The 15197-nt window shown below is 37.3% G+C and overlaps 1 protein-coding gene across 4 annotated transcripts in view; it reads left to right on the forward strand.

Moving 5' to 3' along the window:
- Positions 1–15197, forward strand: part of SAMSN1 (SAM domain, SH3 domain and nuclear localization signals 1) — a 103272-nt gene that overhangs the window by 70664 nt on the left and 17411 nt on the right. For all 4 annotated transcript variants that reach the window (XM_011953432.1, XM_011953433.1, XM_011953435.1 and 1 more), the window contains 2 exons: positions 1162–1291; positions 3287–3438. In XM_011953432.1, coding sequence (XP_011808822.1) covers positions 1162–1291; positions 3287–3438 — 282 coding nt within the window. The remainder of the gene's footprint in view (positions 1–1161; positions 1292–3286; positions 3439–15197) is intronic.

Genomic DNA, 15197 nt, shown 5'->3' on the forward strand with positions numbered 1-15197 from the left:
GGTCAATAATTCAGGGCATATGTTACTGTATGGCAGAGGTCTTTGTAGGCTACTCCATTTAAATCAGCCAACCTGTAACCCTAACCTCAGCAACAAATTCTCTCACATCACCCGGTTTTATGTCTTTCATAACACTTACTATTCTCTGAAATTGTCTTATTGTGTTTATACCCACCTCCCCAAATACTCTACACAGACACACACACGCGCACGCACACACACACACACACAGCTAACACAATAGAACATCCTTCATTATAGCAAGCACTCTGTTATCTTGTTTACCATGAAAATCCCTGGTTCCCAGAACATTGCCCAGTACCTAGGAGGTGTTCTATAAAATTGTGTTGAATGACTGAATGAATAAAGAAATGGATAAAAGTGGAGAATCAAACTGAGTGTATATCATATGTATATTCTGAAGTTTTATCAATATTTAGAAATGCTCACAAATAAAGAGTGTTGAATTACATTCTGATGAATATTAAGAAATTCATAGGTTTAATCCAAACTATTGAACTATGGAAAACATTGGAGATGTTTTCAAGAAAATATAATTTGTTTTGAAATTGTCTGTCTTTTCTAATTTTATGCAAGATTTGCTTCTCACTTGACTAGGTGGCAAGCACAGTATTAGATTTGTAAAGCTTCTTAGATAAGCTTTGCTTTAGAATTGCAAAATGTACATGTTTTATTCATATCTAGTGATCTGGTAGGGTGCAAATAACTGACATGAAACTACTATGCAGAGTTTAAGCTTGTAGGATCAGATCTCAATGGATTAGTAATGGTGTTAAATAAAGGATAAGGACAACATGAAGAGTCAAAGTGCTTTAAAAGATAAACCATAGATGCCAATAAATCTAACACTTTTGATTAAATAATATTGATATGATATTCATCCTAGTTTGTGAAAATGAGCCATTATAATTTCATCTGAATTCTACAAAAAGAATGTGTCATCTGAATAATTTTTCCAAGTATGTTGTAAAAAGTTTTGCTAGAAATTGAACTGAAGATTAACTACTTTCGTATTTTATCCTTATGTATCATTAAGTATTTTATTGCTAAAATGTGTCTTGCCTATTAAATCAATGTACACAATGAACAGCTCCGTGGAAATCTTCTCTCTGTACCTAACTACTGATATGTTTTCTGAAGGATGAGGAAGATGGAGAGAACGCCCACCCATATAGAAACAGTGACCCTGTGATTGGGACCCACACAGAGAAGGTGTCCCTCAAAGCCAGTGACTCCATGGATAGTCTCTACAGTGGACAGAGCTCATCAAGTAAGGCTAATGAATCAGGGACAAGATCCTGGGTGTCAGGTCCGGGTTAAATCAATTAAAAAACAACAAGTTATATTAGCAACAAGGTTCCAGCTACTTGATAAGAGAAATGGTAAAAATGTAAGATATATTAAATCTATATAGAGTTGCTAGTGTTTAAATAATACATAATATATTTGACACAGTTATATACTGTGTTAAAACTTTTAACACTGTAGTCAACAGGGCTCTTGGGGATATGCCTCAAAAAAGTCATATTAGGAGATTAAATATGCATCTTTAAAATAAAAATCCTTGTTGGAGGGAGCCAGCTTTATCTCGAGCCAAAATTTTAAAAAATGACTTGAAGTATTGAGATAAATGAAATTTATTTTCTGTTCTGTTCTCTGTCTCTTTCTTTCTCCCCCCCTCTTCCCTGTGTCCCCATCTTTCTTTCTCCCCCCACCACTTTCCATTTTTCCTGAAGTACTCTGAAAAATGTAGCACATTTGCATCAATTTACTTAACCGACATTTACTTTTTAGATCTTAACCCAGCATGAACGAGTAAAGAGTGAAGCAATATGCAAATAATAAATGGTAGGACTATCACCATTAGGTGACAAAACGGGATCCATAAGTAACCAACAAGGATTTTCTAATGAAGATCAATATTTTTTCTAAGAAGGAAATCATTCAGGATTTAGTCACATTTCCAGCTACAACATTTGGATGAAACGATTGATATTGCAGGGTGCCTTATGACTTTTTATATGTAGACTGTTATACATCTCTCTAATCTTTTCAGGGCTTTTAAACGTTTTTACAAAGTTTATTTTCCATTTCCTTTTAAATCAACTGCTTCTGTTATTTGAAGATGTATGGCAAAGACCAGATGTTTCAAATATCCTGAGTTTTATTCCTATTTTCCTATTGGCTGTAGAATAGTTATTTTGTGACAAAAGCTAACACAGAAACATTTAAAGAATTTTTTTTGCATGTATGAAATTCAGATCTCATTAGTATTCATTTCTGCTGGAAGTTTTAAAACTCTATATTGTGATGCTGGATGTGGGGAGAATTTTATTAACTAGAATGGACTGTGAAAAGCCCTGGTCTGGAGTTGTCATGGAAGGCAGGGTGTGAAGAGATGGTGGTTCATTTTACGATTACCATGTACCACTTAATTTGTGTGATTAGATGCAACTCATCTGTGTTTTACATCACTTCACATACAATATTGGAACATCTTGGAGGAGCTTGGCCTTATTTCCACAATGCATGGTAGTGAAACGTGGGCTATTCTCTCATTGAACAGAGTGATGAAAGGTTAGACTGAAGGAAGACATGAAGTGATGACTGAGTATGAGGGTGGGGGAGGAGAGTTACTTCCACTGGGAGCCATTCTTGTTCCCAGGGAGGTGACAAAATGCTCTCTTTTCTCTTTTTCCTGAAGTTTAAGATCAAAAATAAGAGGAGCAGACAACAAGGATTTGGAGCAGTTTTAAAGACCCAGTTTAGAAGTTTCAAACCACATGGTGGTGCAGACATTCAGACACACTTTCTCCTTCCCTTACACTCATACAACAAGCAAAAGTGCCACCTGTTATGTCAGAAATATTGCCTCAGAATGGCCTTTGGTACACAGTGGGAACTCTGGGGAAGAAGTCTTGTGGTAAGTTGCAGGGAACTTTGCAATGTCATGCTTTTGGCAAGTGTCCAATACTTAGTACGCTGTGTCCTGGATCAGATTATGGAGAATGAAGTGAGAGGGTACTTGGGTTGGTGGTAGAGGAGAGAGTGACCAGATCATCAGGAAAAAGGTTAGAAATGGCTCAGAGGACAGACGTCACTGACTGAGAGCAACTGGGAGAGAGACACCAGGATGGGTCAATTAGAACCTCCTCCTGAGCCTGGCATCCAGTGGTCCAGCACGATCAATACTTAGTTGTGTCCAGATGATGGTCCAGAAGGTTACAAGTCTTCAATGACAACTGTGAACTTCTGCTTTCATCAGGTGGCGTAACAAGCTGTTCAGATGGTACGAGTAACCGGGACAGCTTTCGACTGGATGACGATGGCCCCTATTCAGGACCATTCTGCGGTCGTGCCAGAGTGCATACGGATTTCACGCCAAGTCCCTATGACACTGACTCCCTCAAAATCAAGGTGAGAGGACATCATATCCCCCCTTCTGAATGGTTTGTCAAATGCTGATTTTATGATCTGTTTCAGCAAGTATAAGCAGTGGGAGAACAGAGTGTGAGTGCGTTCTTCCCAACAGTAGAAGTGGAGGCTCGCTTACAGTGCTAAGAATTTGAATAAAATATGTGAGGTGGAGTCGGGGTGTCAGTCTGTTCAGGCTATTAGTGTAAGTTGTTGTTATGTAGATGATTCAGGTTCAGAGTCTATCAGGGAGGAAAGAATTCTCTCCATTTTCCTGAAAACCAAAGCCTCACAGGTGCTGAAGGTGCCCAACTCTGCCTGATACTTGCAGGAATAGAAATAATGAAGAGAGAGGGAGAAAAGGTGCAAATGTCAGGCAAGAGCCCAGCAGAGCAAAGGCCTTGGGAACCAGACGTGGCCGGGAAATTCCAGTACTTTTTATTTTTTTTTTTATTTCCATAGGTTATTGGGGAACAGGTGGTGTTTGGTTACATGAGTGAGTTCTTTAGTGGTTATTTGTGAGACTCTGGTGCACCCATCACCCAAGCAGTATACACTGTACTCTATTTGTAGTATTTTATCCTTCACCACCTTCTCATCCTTTCCCCAAGTCCCCAAAGTCCATTGGGTCATTCCTATGCCTTTTCGTCTTCATAGCTTAGCTCTTGCTTATGAGTGAGAACATATGATGTTTGATTTTCCATTCCTAAGCTACTTTACATAGAATAATAGTGTCCAGTCCCATCTAGGTCCCTGTGAATACTATTAATTCATTCCTTTTTATAGCTGAGTAATATTCCATCGTATATAGATACACCATGGTTTTCTTTTCTTTTCTTTTCTGATGGAGTCTTGCTCTGTCACCTGGCTGGAGTGCAGTGGCACTATCTTGGTTCACTGCAACCTCTGCCTCCTGGGTTGAAGGAATTCTCCTCTCTCAGCCTCCCAAGTAGCTGGAGGCCACCACAACCCAGCTAATTTTTGTATTTTTAGTAGAGATGGGGTTTCAGCATGTTGGCCAGGATGGTCTCGATCTCTTGACCTCGTGATCCACCCACCTCAGCCTCTCAAAATGCTGGGATTACAGGCATGAGTCATCACGCCCAGCCTACACCACAGTTTCTTTATCTACTCATTGGTTGATGGGCATTTGGGTTGGTTCCACATTTTTGCAATTGCAAATTGTGCTGCCACAAACATGTGTGTGCAAGTATCTTTTTCGTATAATGACTTCTTTTCCTCTGCGTAGATACCTAGCAGTGGGATTGCTGAATCAAATGGTAGTTCTACTTTTAGTTATTTAAAGAATCTCCACACTGTTTTCCATAGTGGTTGTACTAGTTTACACTCCCACCAACAGTGTAGAAGTGTTCCCTTTTCACTACATCCACACTAACATCTGCAATTTTTTAATTTTTTGATTATGGCCATTCTTGCAGGAGTAAGGTGGTATCACATTGTGGTTTTGATTTGCATTTCCCTGATCATTAGTAATGTTGAGCATTTTTTCATGTGTTTGTTGGCCATTTGTATATCTTCTTTTGAGACTTGTCTATTCATGTCCTCAGCCTACTTTTTGATGGGATTGTTCGTTTTCTTGTTGATTTGAGTTCATTGTAGATTTTGGATATTAGTCCTTTGTCGGACGTATAGATTGTGAAAATTTTTTCCCACACTGTGGGTTGTCTGTTTGCTCTGCTGATTGTTTCTTTTACCATGCAAAAGCTCTTTAGTTTAATTAAGTCTCAGCAATTTATGTTTGTTTTTATTGCATTTGCTTTTGGGTCCTTGGCCGTGAAATCCTTGCCTAAGCCAATGTCTAGAAAGGTTTTTCCAATGTTATCTTCTGGAATTTTTATAGTTTCAGATCTTAGATTTAAGTCCTTAATCCATCTTGAGTTGATTTTTGTATCAGGTGAGAGTTGAGGATCCAGTTTCATTCTCCTACATGTGGCTAGCCAATTATCCCAGCACTATTTGTTGAAGAGGGTGTCCTTTCCCCACTTTATGTTTTTGTTTGCTTTTTAAAAGTCAGTTGGCAGTTAAGTATTTGGATTTATTTCTGGGTTCTCTTTTCTGTTCCATTTGTCTATGTGCCTATTTTTGTAGCAGTACCATGCTGTTTTGGTGACTATAACCTATAGTATAGTTTGAAATTAGGTAATGTGATGCCTCCAGATTTGTTCTTTTTGCTCAAGCTTGCTTTGGCTATGCAGTCTTATTTTTAGTTCCATATGAATTTTAGAATTGTTTTTTCTAATTCTGTGAAGAACGATAGTGGTATTTTGATGGGAAGTCTGTTGAATTTGTGGATTGCTTTTGGCAGTATGGTCCTTTTCACAATATTGATTCTACCTATCCATGGGCATAGAACATGTTTCCATTTGTTTGTGCCATCTCTGATTTATTTCAGCCGTGCTTTGTAGTTTTCTTTGTGGAGATCTTTCACCTCCTTAGTTAGGTATATTCCAAAGTTTTTTTTGTTTTGCTTTGTCTTGTTTTGCTTTTGCAGCTATTGTAAAAGGGGTTGAATTATTGATTTGGTTCCTAGCTTGATTGCTGTTGGAGTATAAAAGAGCTACTGATTTGTGTACATTAATTTTGTATCCAGAAACTTTGCTGAATTCTTTTATCAGTTCTAGGAGCTTCCTGGAAGAGTCTTCATGGTTTTCTAGGTAAATGATCATATCATCAGAAAACAGTGACGGTTTGACTTCCTCTTTAGTGATTTAGATGCCCTTTATTTCCTTCTCTTTTTTGATAGCTCTGGCTAGGACTTCCAGTACTGTGTTGAAGAGGAATGGTGAGAGTGGGCATCCTTATCTTGTTCCGGTTCTCAAAAGGAATGCTTTCACCTTGTTACCATTCAGTATTATGTTGACTGTGGGTTTCTCATAGATGGCTTTTATTATATTGAGGTATGTCCCTTGTATGCCTATTTTGCTGAGAGCTTTCATGAAGAAAGCTTGCTAATCATGAAGAAATGCTGGATTTTGTCTAATGCTTTTTCTGCACCTATTGAGATGGTCATGTGATTTTTGTTTTTAATTCTGTTCATATGGTGTATCACATTTATTAATGTGCATATGTTAAACCGTCCCAGCATCCCTGGTATTAAACTCACTTGATCATGGTGGATAATCTTTTTGATATTTTGCTGAATTCAGTTAGCTAGTATTTTGTTAAGAATTTTAGCATCTATGTTCATCAGGGATATTGGTCTGTAGTTTTCTTTTTTGGTTATCCTCTTTTCTGGTTTTGGTATTAGGGTGATACTGGCTTCATAGAATGAAAGAGGGAGGGTTCCCTCTTTCTCTGTCTTGTGGGGTAGTGTCAATAGGATTGGTACCAATTCTTCTTTGGATGTCTGATAGAATTCTGCTCTGAATCGGTCTGGTCCTCAACTTTTTTTTGTTGGTAATTTTTAAATTGCCATTTCAATATCATTGGTTGTTATTGGTCTGTTCTGGGTATCTAATTTTTCCTGATTTAAGCTAGGAGGGTTGTATCTTTCCAGGAATTTATCCACGTTTTCTAGTTTATGCATGTAAAGGTCTTCATAGTAACCTTGAATGATCTTTTGTATTTCTGTAGTGTCAGTTGTAGTATCCCCTGTTTCATTTCTTATTGAGCTTATTTGAATTCTTACTAATGGTCTATTAATTTTGTTTATCTTTTCAAAAAACAGCTTTTTGTTTCATTTATCTTTTGTACTGTTTCTGTTTCAATTTTATTTAGTTCTGCTCTGATCTTGGTTATTTCCTTTCTTCTGCTGTGTTTGAGTTTGGTTTGTTCTTGTTTCTCTCTTTCCTTGAAGTGTCACCTTAGATTGTCCATTTGGACTATTTCAGACTTTTTGATGTAGGTGTTTAGGGCTGTGAGCTTTCCTCTTAGCACCACCTTTGCTGTGTCCCAGAGGTTTTGGTAGGTCATGTCACTATTGTTGTTTGGTTCGAATAATTTTTTAATTTCCATCTTGATTTCATTTTTCACCCAAGGATCATGTATTTGCATGGTTTTGAAGGTTCTTTTTGGAGTTAATTTCCAGTTTTATTCCACTGTAGACTGAAAGAGTGCTTGATAAATTTAAATTGTTTTATATTTATAGAGACTCATTTTATGGCCTATCATATGGTCTAGCTTAGAGAAAGTTCCATATGTTGTTGAATACAATGTACATTCTGAGATTGTTGGACAGAATGTTCTGTGTATATCTGTTAAGACTATTTGTTCCAGGGTATAATTTAAGTCCATTGTTTCTTTGTTGACTTTCTGTCTTGATCACCTGTCTAGTGCTGTCATCGGAGGATTGAAGTCCCCCACTATTATTATGTTGCTGTCCATCTCATTTCTTAGTCCTATTAGTAATTGTTTTTCAAATTTGGGAGCTCCAGTGTTAGGTGCATACATGTTTAGGATTGTGATATTTTCCTGCTAGACAAGGCCTTTTTATCATTGTATAATGTCCCTCTTTGTCTTTTTTAACTTCTGTTGCTTTAAAGTTTGTTTTGTCTGATATGACAATAGCTATTCCTGCTCACTTTTGGTGTCCATTTGCATGAAATGTCTTTTTCCACCCCTGTACCTTAAGTTTGTGTGAGTCCTTATGTGTTAGATGAGTCTCTTGAAGGCAGCAGATAGTTGGTTTGTGAAATCTTATCCATTCTGCAATTCTGTAACTTTCAAGTGGATAATTTAGGCTATTTAATTCAATGTTAGTATTGAGATGTGAGGTACTATTCCATTCATCATGCTATTTGTTGCCTGCATACATTTTGTGTGTGTGCGTGTGCATTTTAAATTGTACTTTTGTTTTATAGGTCCTGTGAGATTTATGCTTCAAAGAGGTTCTGTTTTGATGTGTTTCCGGGATTTGTTTGAAGATTTAGAGCTCCTTTTAGTGGCTTGGTAGGGACGAATTCTTTCAACATTTGTTTGTCTGAAAAAGACTGTATCTTTCCTTCATATATGAAGTCTGATATCGCTGGATACAAAATTCTTAGCTAATAATTGTTTTGTTTGAGGAGGCTGAAGATAGGGTCCCAATACCTTCTAGTTTGTTGGGTTTCTGCTGAGAAATCTGCTGTTAATCTGATAGGTTTTCCTTTATGGGTTACCTGATCCTTTTGTCTCATTGCTCTTAAGATTATTTCCTTTGTCTCAACTTTAGATAATCTGATGACAATGTGCCTAGGCAATAATCCTTTTGCAATGAATTTCCTAGGTGCTCTTCGTGTTTCTTGTATTTGGATGTCTAGATCTCTAGCAAGACCAGGGAAGTTTTCCTTGATTATTCCTTCAAATATGTTTTCCCAACTTTTAGATTTCTCTTCTTCCTCAGGAACACCGATTATTCTTATATTTGGTCATTTAATATAATCCCAGACTTCTTGGAGGCTTTGTTCACATTTTCTTATTCTTTTTTCTTTGTCTTTGTTGGTTTGGATTAATTCAAAGACCTTGCCTTCGAGCTCTGAATTTCTTTCTTCTACTTATTCAATTCTATTGCTGGAACTTTCCAGAGCATTTTGCATTTCTATGTGTGTGTCCATTGTTTCCTGAAGTTCTGATTGTTTTTTATTTATGCTATCTATCCTTGAATATTTCTCCCTTCACTTCTTGTATCATTTTTTGGATTTCCTTACATTGCGCTTCACCTTTCTCTGGTGCCTTCTGGTTAGTTTAATAACTAACCTCCTGAATTCTTTTTAAGGTAAATCAGGGATTTCTTCTTGGTTTGGGTCCATTGCTGGTGAGCTAGTGTGACTTTTTGATGGTATTAAAGAACTTTGTTTTGTCATGTTATCAGAGTTGGTGTTCTGGTTCCTTCTCTTTTGGGTAGGCACTGTCAGAGGGAAGGTCTAGGGCTGAAGGCTGTTGTTCAGATTCTTTTGTCCCACAGGGTGTTCCCTTGATGTAGTACTCTCCCCCTTTTCCTATGGATGAGGCTTCCTGAGAGCGATCTGTAATGGTTATTACCTCTCTTCTACATCTAGCCACCCAACAAGTCTACCAGGTTCTAGACTGGTACTAGGGGTTGTCTGCACAGAGTCTTGTGATGTTAACTGTCTGTGGGCCTCTCAGCTGTGGATACCAGCACAGTATTCGGGTTGTCTCCTGTTTACTGAAGGAGGAATCCACTTCCTTCAGGGGGTCTGTGAGTCCTCCCAGGTTTCCTGATTTATTTCTGCAATTGTTCTGAAGCAAAATTCATGATGTGAGTGTCCACACACTCCTCTATCTGCTCGAGTTGGAGCTGCAACCTGGTCCCGCCTCCCGTCTGCCATGATGCCCCAGAAATGTCTAGCACTTTTAAAGTTGGTTGCTATGAGTAACCAGAGACCTTTTTCCCAGTGATATTCCCTCCTGGATTCCCTCTTCTTATCCTCTGTATTCATTTTCTATTGCTGTGTAACACATTACCTCAAACTCAGAGGCATGAAACAACACAAATGTATTGTTAGCTCAGTTTCTATAGGTCATAATTGTGGGCATGGCTCAGTTGAATTCTAAGCAAGCTGTGATCTCACTGGAGGCTCAGGGTTCTCTTCTGAGTTCACTGGCTGTTGGCAGAATTCAGTTCCTTGTGGTTGTAGGACCGAGGACCCCCTGTTCTTGCTGGATGTCAACTGGAGGCCATTCTCAGCCTCTAGATTCCACCAGCTACAGCCCTCTCTACAACACAGCAGTTTGCTCTTTCAGGATGAGCAGGAAAAAGCTCACTCAGGCTTTAATCTTTATTTTAAGGGATCCTACCTGATTTGTCAGACCCACCAAGATAATCTCCCTTTCAGTTAATTCAAAATCAAATAACTCAGTACCCTAATTGGATCTGCAAAGTCCTCCCTATCATATAAGGGTAACATAATCATGAGTGTGAAATCCATCATTTTCATAATCCTGCACACACTCAAGGAGAGGGGTCAGTTACAATGGCACAAACAGAAGGTTTTGTGCTAAAAGAATTCATAGATGTTAAATTATTTCTTTCTAATATCACAAAGTGCTAAAAGTCAGAGGACATAAAATATGAATGTTCTATATTGTTAACGCTAAACCAATGTTAACTAATAATTATGATATATTATGGAGTATTTATATTATTATTTAACATTTAAAGTCTTCAGCCCTTCTCTTGATCCCTTCCATGCTATTAAATCAGAGTAAGCTCAACTGGAGAATAAAAAATGCACTATTCCCCATAGTAAGCTCCTTCGTTATGTATATGGAATGATCTGATGTCTAAGTTCAAGTCTTGGGGAAAGGATACCCATAACCTAGTAACCATTGTGGGAGAGAGCAGTAGAAGGAAATAAACACAACACAGTTTGACTCAGGATAGCTTTCAACTTCCCTACAATACCATGCCAGGGTACCACTGCTGCTGCTGCCTGAGGTGAGTTTTGGTGGAGCTCTTATAGGACACAATAGGAATTCCCCAGTTACCCATGAAAATTGAAATACTATTATTTCCATCAAGGGTCTTATCCAAAAATGAAATTGAGTCTTTGCTTGATGACCTGTGGGCTTTCCTGGAATGTGCAGGTATATACCCGTAAAGGCTAAAGTTCCAAATTTACAAGTTTCAAGGATAATAGGAAGGATGCAGTAAAGGGTTTCCATGCCTAGCAACTTTCTAGAGCTTCAGGAGAACTTCTCAGTCTCCCTAGCTGATACCATCCAACCTATGATTTGATTCCCTTTTGTTAAAGGCAGAAGGACCCAGTCTTTAGTTCACAAGACTAAACAGACAGATGATCACAAGGTAGACCAGATATTTCAGTCATGGTGAATTATACCATTACAAATAAAATTTGTTTTTTAGATGGAAGAACACACATTCCCAGAGTAGCAAGAAAAAAGTATTTTTAGTAGCAGGCTTGATGCTTTGTTTGAGGGTAGACACTTAAAAGGGGCTAAAATATTAGAATCTGTAAAGTCCTCTCTGAGGCAGAAAGTTTTAAGTCTCAAAAGAGGAACTATAACTCTTTTTTTTTTTTTTTTTTTTTTACTGATTTATTTGAGTTCATTGTAGATTTTGGATATTAGTCCTTTGTCGGACGTATAGATTGTGAAAATTTTTTCCCACACTGTGGGTTGTCTGTTTGCTCTGCTGATTGTTTCTTTTACCATGCAAAAGCTCTTTAGTTTAATTAAGTCTCAGCAATTTATGTTTGTTTTTATTGCATTTGCTTTTGGGTCCTTGGCCGTGAAATCCTTGCCTAAGCCAATGTCTAGAAAGGTTTTTCCAATGTTATCTTCTGGAATTTTTATAGTTTCAGATCTTAGATTTAAGTCCTTAATCCATCTTGAGTTGATTTTTGTATCAGGTGAGAGTTGAGGATCCAGTTTCATTCTCCTACATGTGGCTAGCCAATTATCCCAGCACTATTTGTTGAAGAGGGTGTCCTTTCCCCACTTTATGTTTTTGTTTGCTTTTTAAAAGTCAGTTGGCAGTTAAGTATTTGGATTTATTTCTGGGTTCTCTTTTCTGTTCCATTTGTCTATGTGCCTATTTTTGTAGCAGTACCATGCTGTTTTGGTGACTATAACCTATAGTATAGTTTGAAATTAGGTAATGTGATGCCTCCAGATTTGTTCTTTTTGCTCAAGCTTGCTTTGGCTATGCAGTCTTATTTTTAGTTCCATATGAATTTTAGAATTGTTTTTTCTAATTCTGTGAAGAACGATAGTGGTATTTTGATGGGAAGTCTGTTGAATTTGTGGATTGCTTTTGGCAGTATGGTCCTTTTCACAATATTGATTCTACCTATCCATGGGCATAGAACATGTTTCCATTTGTTTGTGCCATCTCTGATTTATTTCAGCCGTGCTTTGTAGTTTTCTTTGTGGAGATCTTTCACCTCCTTAGTTAGGTATATTCCAAAGTTTTTTTTGTTTTGCTTTGTCTTGTTTTGCTTTTGCAGCTATTGTAAAAGGGGTTGAATTATTGATTTGGTTCCTAGCTTGATTGCTGTTGGAGTATAAAAGAGCTACTGATTTGTGTACATTAATTTTGTATCCAGAAACTTTGCTGAATTCTTTTATCAGTTCTAGGAGCTTCCTGGAAGAGTCTTCATGGTTTTCTAGGTAAATGATCATATCATCAGAAAACAGTGACGGTTTGACTTCCTCTTTAGTGATTTAGATGCCCTTTATTTCCTTCTCTTTTTTGATAGCTCTGGCTAGGACTTCCAGTACTGTGTTGAAGAGGAATGGTGAGAGTGGGCATCCTTATCTTGTTCCGGTTCTCAAAAGGAATGCTTTCACCTTGTTACCATTCAGTATTATGTTGACTGTGGGTTTCTCATAGATGGCTTTTATTATATTGAGGTATGTCCCTTGTATGCCTATTTTGCTGAGAGCTTTCATGAAGAAAGCTTGCTAATCATGAAGAAATGCTGGATTTTGTCTAATGCTTTTTCTGCACCTATTGAGATGGTCATGTGATTTTTGTTTTTAATTCTGTTCATATGGTGTATCACATTTATTAATGTGCATATGTTAAACCGTCCCAGCATCCCTGGTATTAAACTCACTTGATCATGGTGGATAATCTTTTTGATATTTTGCTGAATTCAGTTAGCTAGTATTTTGTTAAGAATTTTAGCATCTATGTTCATCAGGGATATTGGTCTGTAGTTTTCTTTTTTGGTTATCCTCTTTTCTGGTTTTGGTATTAGGGTGATACTGGCTTCATAGAATGAAAGAGGGAGGGTTCCCTCTTTCTCTGTCTTGTGGGGTAGTGTCAATAGGATTGGTACCAATTCTTCTTTGGATGTCTGATAGAATTCTGCTCTGAATCGGTCTGGTCCTCAACTTTTTTTTGTTGGTAATTTTTAAATTGCCATTTCAATATCATTGGTTGTTATTGGTCTGTTCTGGGTATCTAATTTTTCCTGATTTAAGCTAGGAGGGTTGTATCTTTCCAGGAATTTATCCACGTTTTCTAGTTTATGCATGTAAAGGTCTTCATAGTAACCTTGAATGATCTTTTGTATTTCTGTAGTGTCAGTTGTAGTATCCCCTGTTTCATTTCTTATTGAGCTTATTTGAATTCTTACTAATGGTCTATTAATTTTGTTTATCTTTTCAAAAAACAGCTTTTTGTTTCATTTATCTTTTGTACTGTTTCTGTTTCAATTTTATTTAGTTCTGCTCTGATCTTGGTTATTTCCTTTCTTCTGCTGTGTTTGAGTTTGGTTTGTTCTTGTTTCTCTCTTTCCTTGAAGTGTCACCTTAGATTGTCCATTTGGACTATTTCAGACTTTTTGATGTAGGTGTTTAGGGCTGTGAGCTTTCCTCTTAGCACCACCTTTGCTGTGTCCCAGAGGTTTTGGTAGGTCATGTCACTATTGTTGTTTGGTTCGAATAATTTTTTAATTTCCATCTTGATTTCATTTTTCACCCAAGGATCATGTATTTGCATGGTTTTGAAGGTTCTTTTTGGAGTTAATTTCCAGTTTTATTCCACTGTAGACTGAAAGAGTGCTTGATAAATTTAAATTGTTTTATATTTATAGAGACTCATTTTATGGCCTATCATATGGTCTAGCTTAGAGAAAGTTCCATATGTTGTTGAATACAATGTACATTCTGAGATTGTTGGACAGAATGTTCTGTGTATATCTGTTAAGACTATTTGTTCCAGGGTATAATTTAAGTCCATTGTTTCTTTGTTGACTTTCTGTCTTGATCACCTGTCTAGTGCTGTCATCGGAGGATTGAAGTCCCCCACTATTATTATGTTGCTGTCCATCTCATTTCTTAGTCCTATTAGTAATTGTTTTTCAAATTTGGGAGCTCCAGTGTTAGGTGCATACATGTTTAGGATTGTGATATTTTCCTGCTAGACAAGGCCTTTTTATCATTGTATAATGTCCCTCTTTGTCTTTTTTAACTTCTGTTGCTTTAAAGTTTGTTTTGTCTGATATGACAATAGCTATTCCTGCTCACTTTTGGTGTCCATTTGCATGAAATGTCTTTTTCCACCCCTGTACCTTAAGTTTGTGTGAGTCCTTATGTGTTAGATGAGTCTCTTGAAGGCAGCAGATAGTTGGTTTGTGAAATCTTATCCATTCTGCAATTCTGTAACTTTCAAGTGGATAATTTAGGCTATTTAATTCAATGTTAGTATTGAGATGTGAGGTACTATTCCATTCATCATGCTATTTGTTGCCTGCATACATTTTGTGTGTGTGCGTGTGCATTTTAAATTGTACTTTTGTTTTATAGGTCCTGTGAGATTTATGCTTCAAAGAGGTTCTGTTTTGATGTGTTTCCGGGATTTGTTTGAAGATTTAGAGCTCCTTTTAGTGGCTTGGTAGGGACGAATTCTTTCAACATTTGTTTGTCTGAAAAAGACTGTATCTTTCCTTCATATATGAAGTCTGATATCGCTGGATACAAAATTCTTAGCTAATAATTGTTTTGTTTGAGGAGGCTGAAGATAGGGTCCCAATACCTTCTAGTTTGTTGGGTTTCTGCTGAGAAATCTGCTGTTAATCTGATAGGTTTTCCTTTATGGGTTACCTGATCCTTTTGTCTCATTGCTCTTAAGATTATTTCCTTTGTCTCAACTTTAGATAATCTGATGACAATGTGCCTAGGCAATAATCCTTTTGCAATGAATTTCCTAGGTGCTCTTCGTGTTTCTTGTATTTGGATGTCTAGATCTCTAGCAAGACCAGGGAAGTTTTCCTTGATTATTCCTTCAAATATGTTTTCCCAACTTTTAGATTTCTCTTCTTCCTCAGGAACAC

The sequence above is a fragment of the Colobus angolensis genome, unplaced genomic scaffold (genome assembly GCF_000951035.1).
Source record: "Colobus angolensis palliatus isolate OR3802 unplaced genomic scaffold, Cang.pa_1.0 Scaffold360, whole genome shotgun sequence".
Taxonomy (NCBI): Eukaryota; Metazoa; Chordata; class Mammalia; order Primates; family Cercopithecidae; genus Colobus; species Colobus angolensis.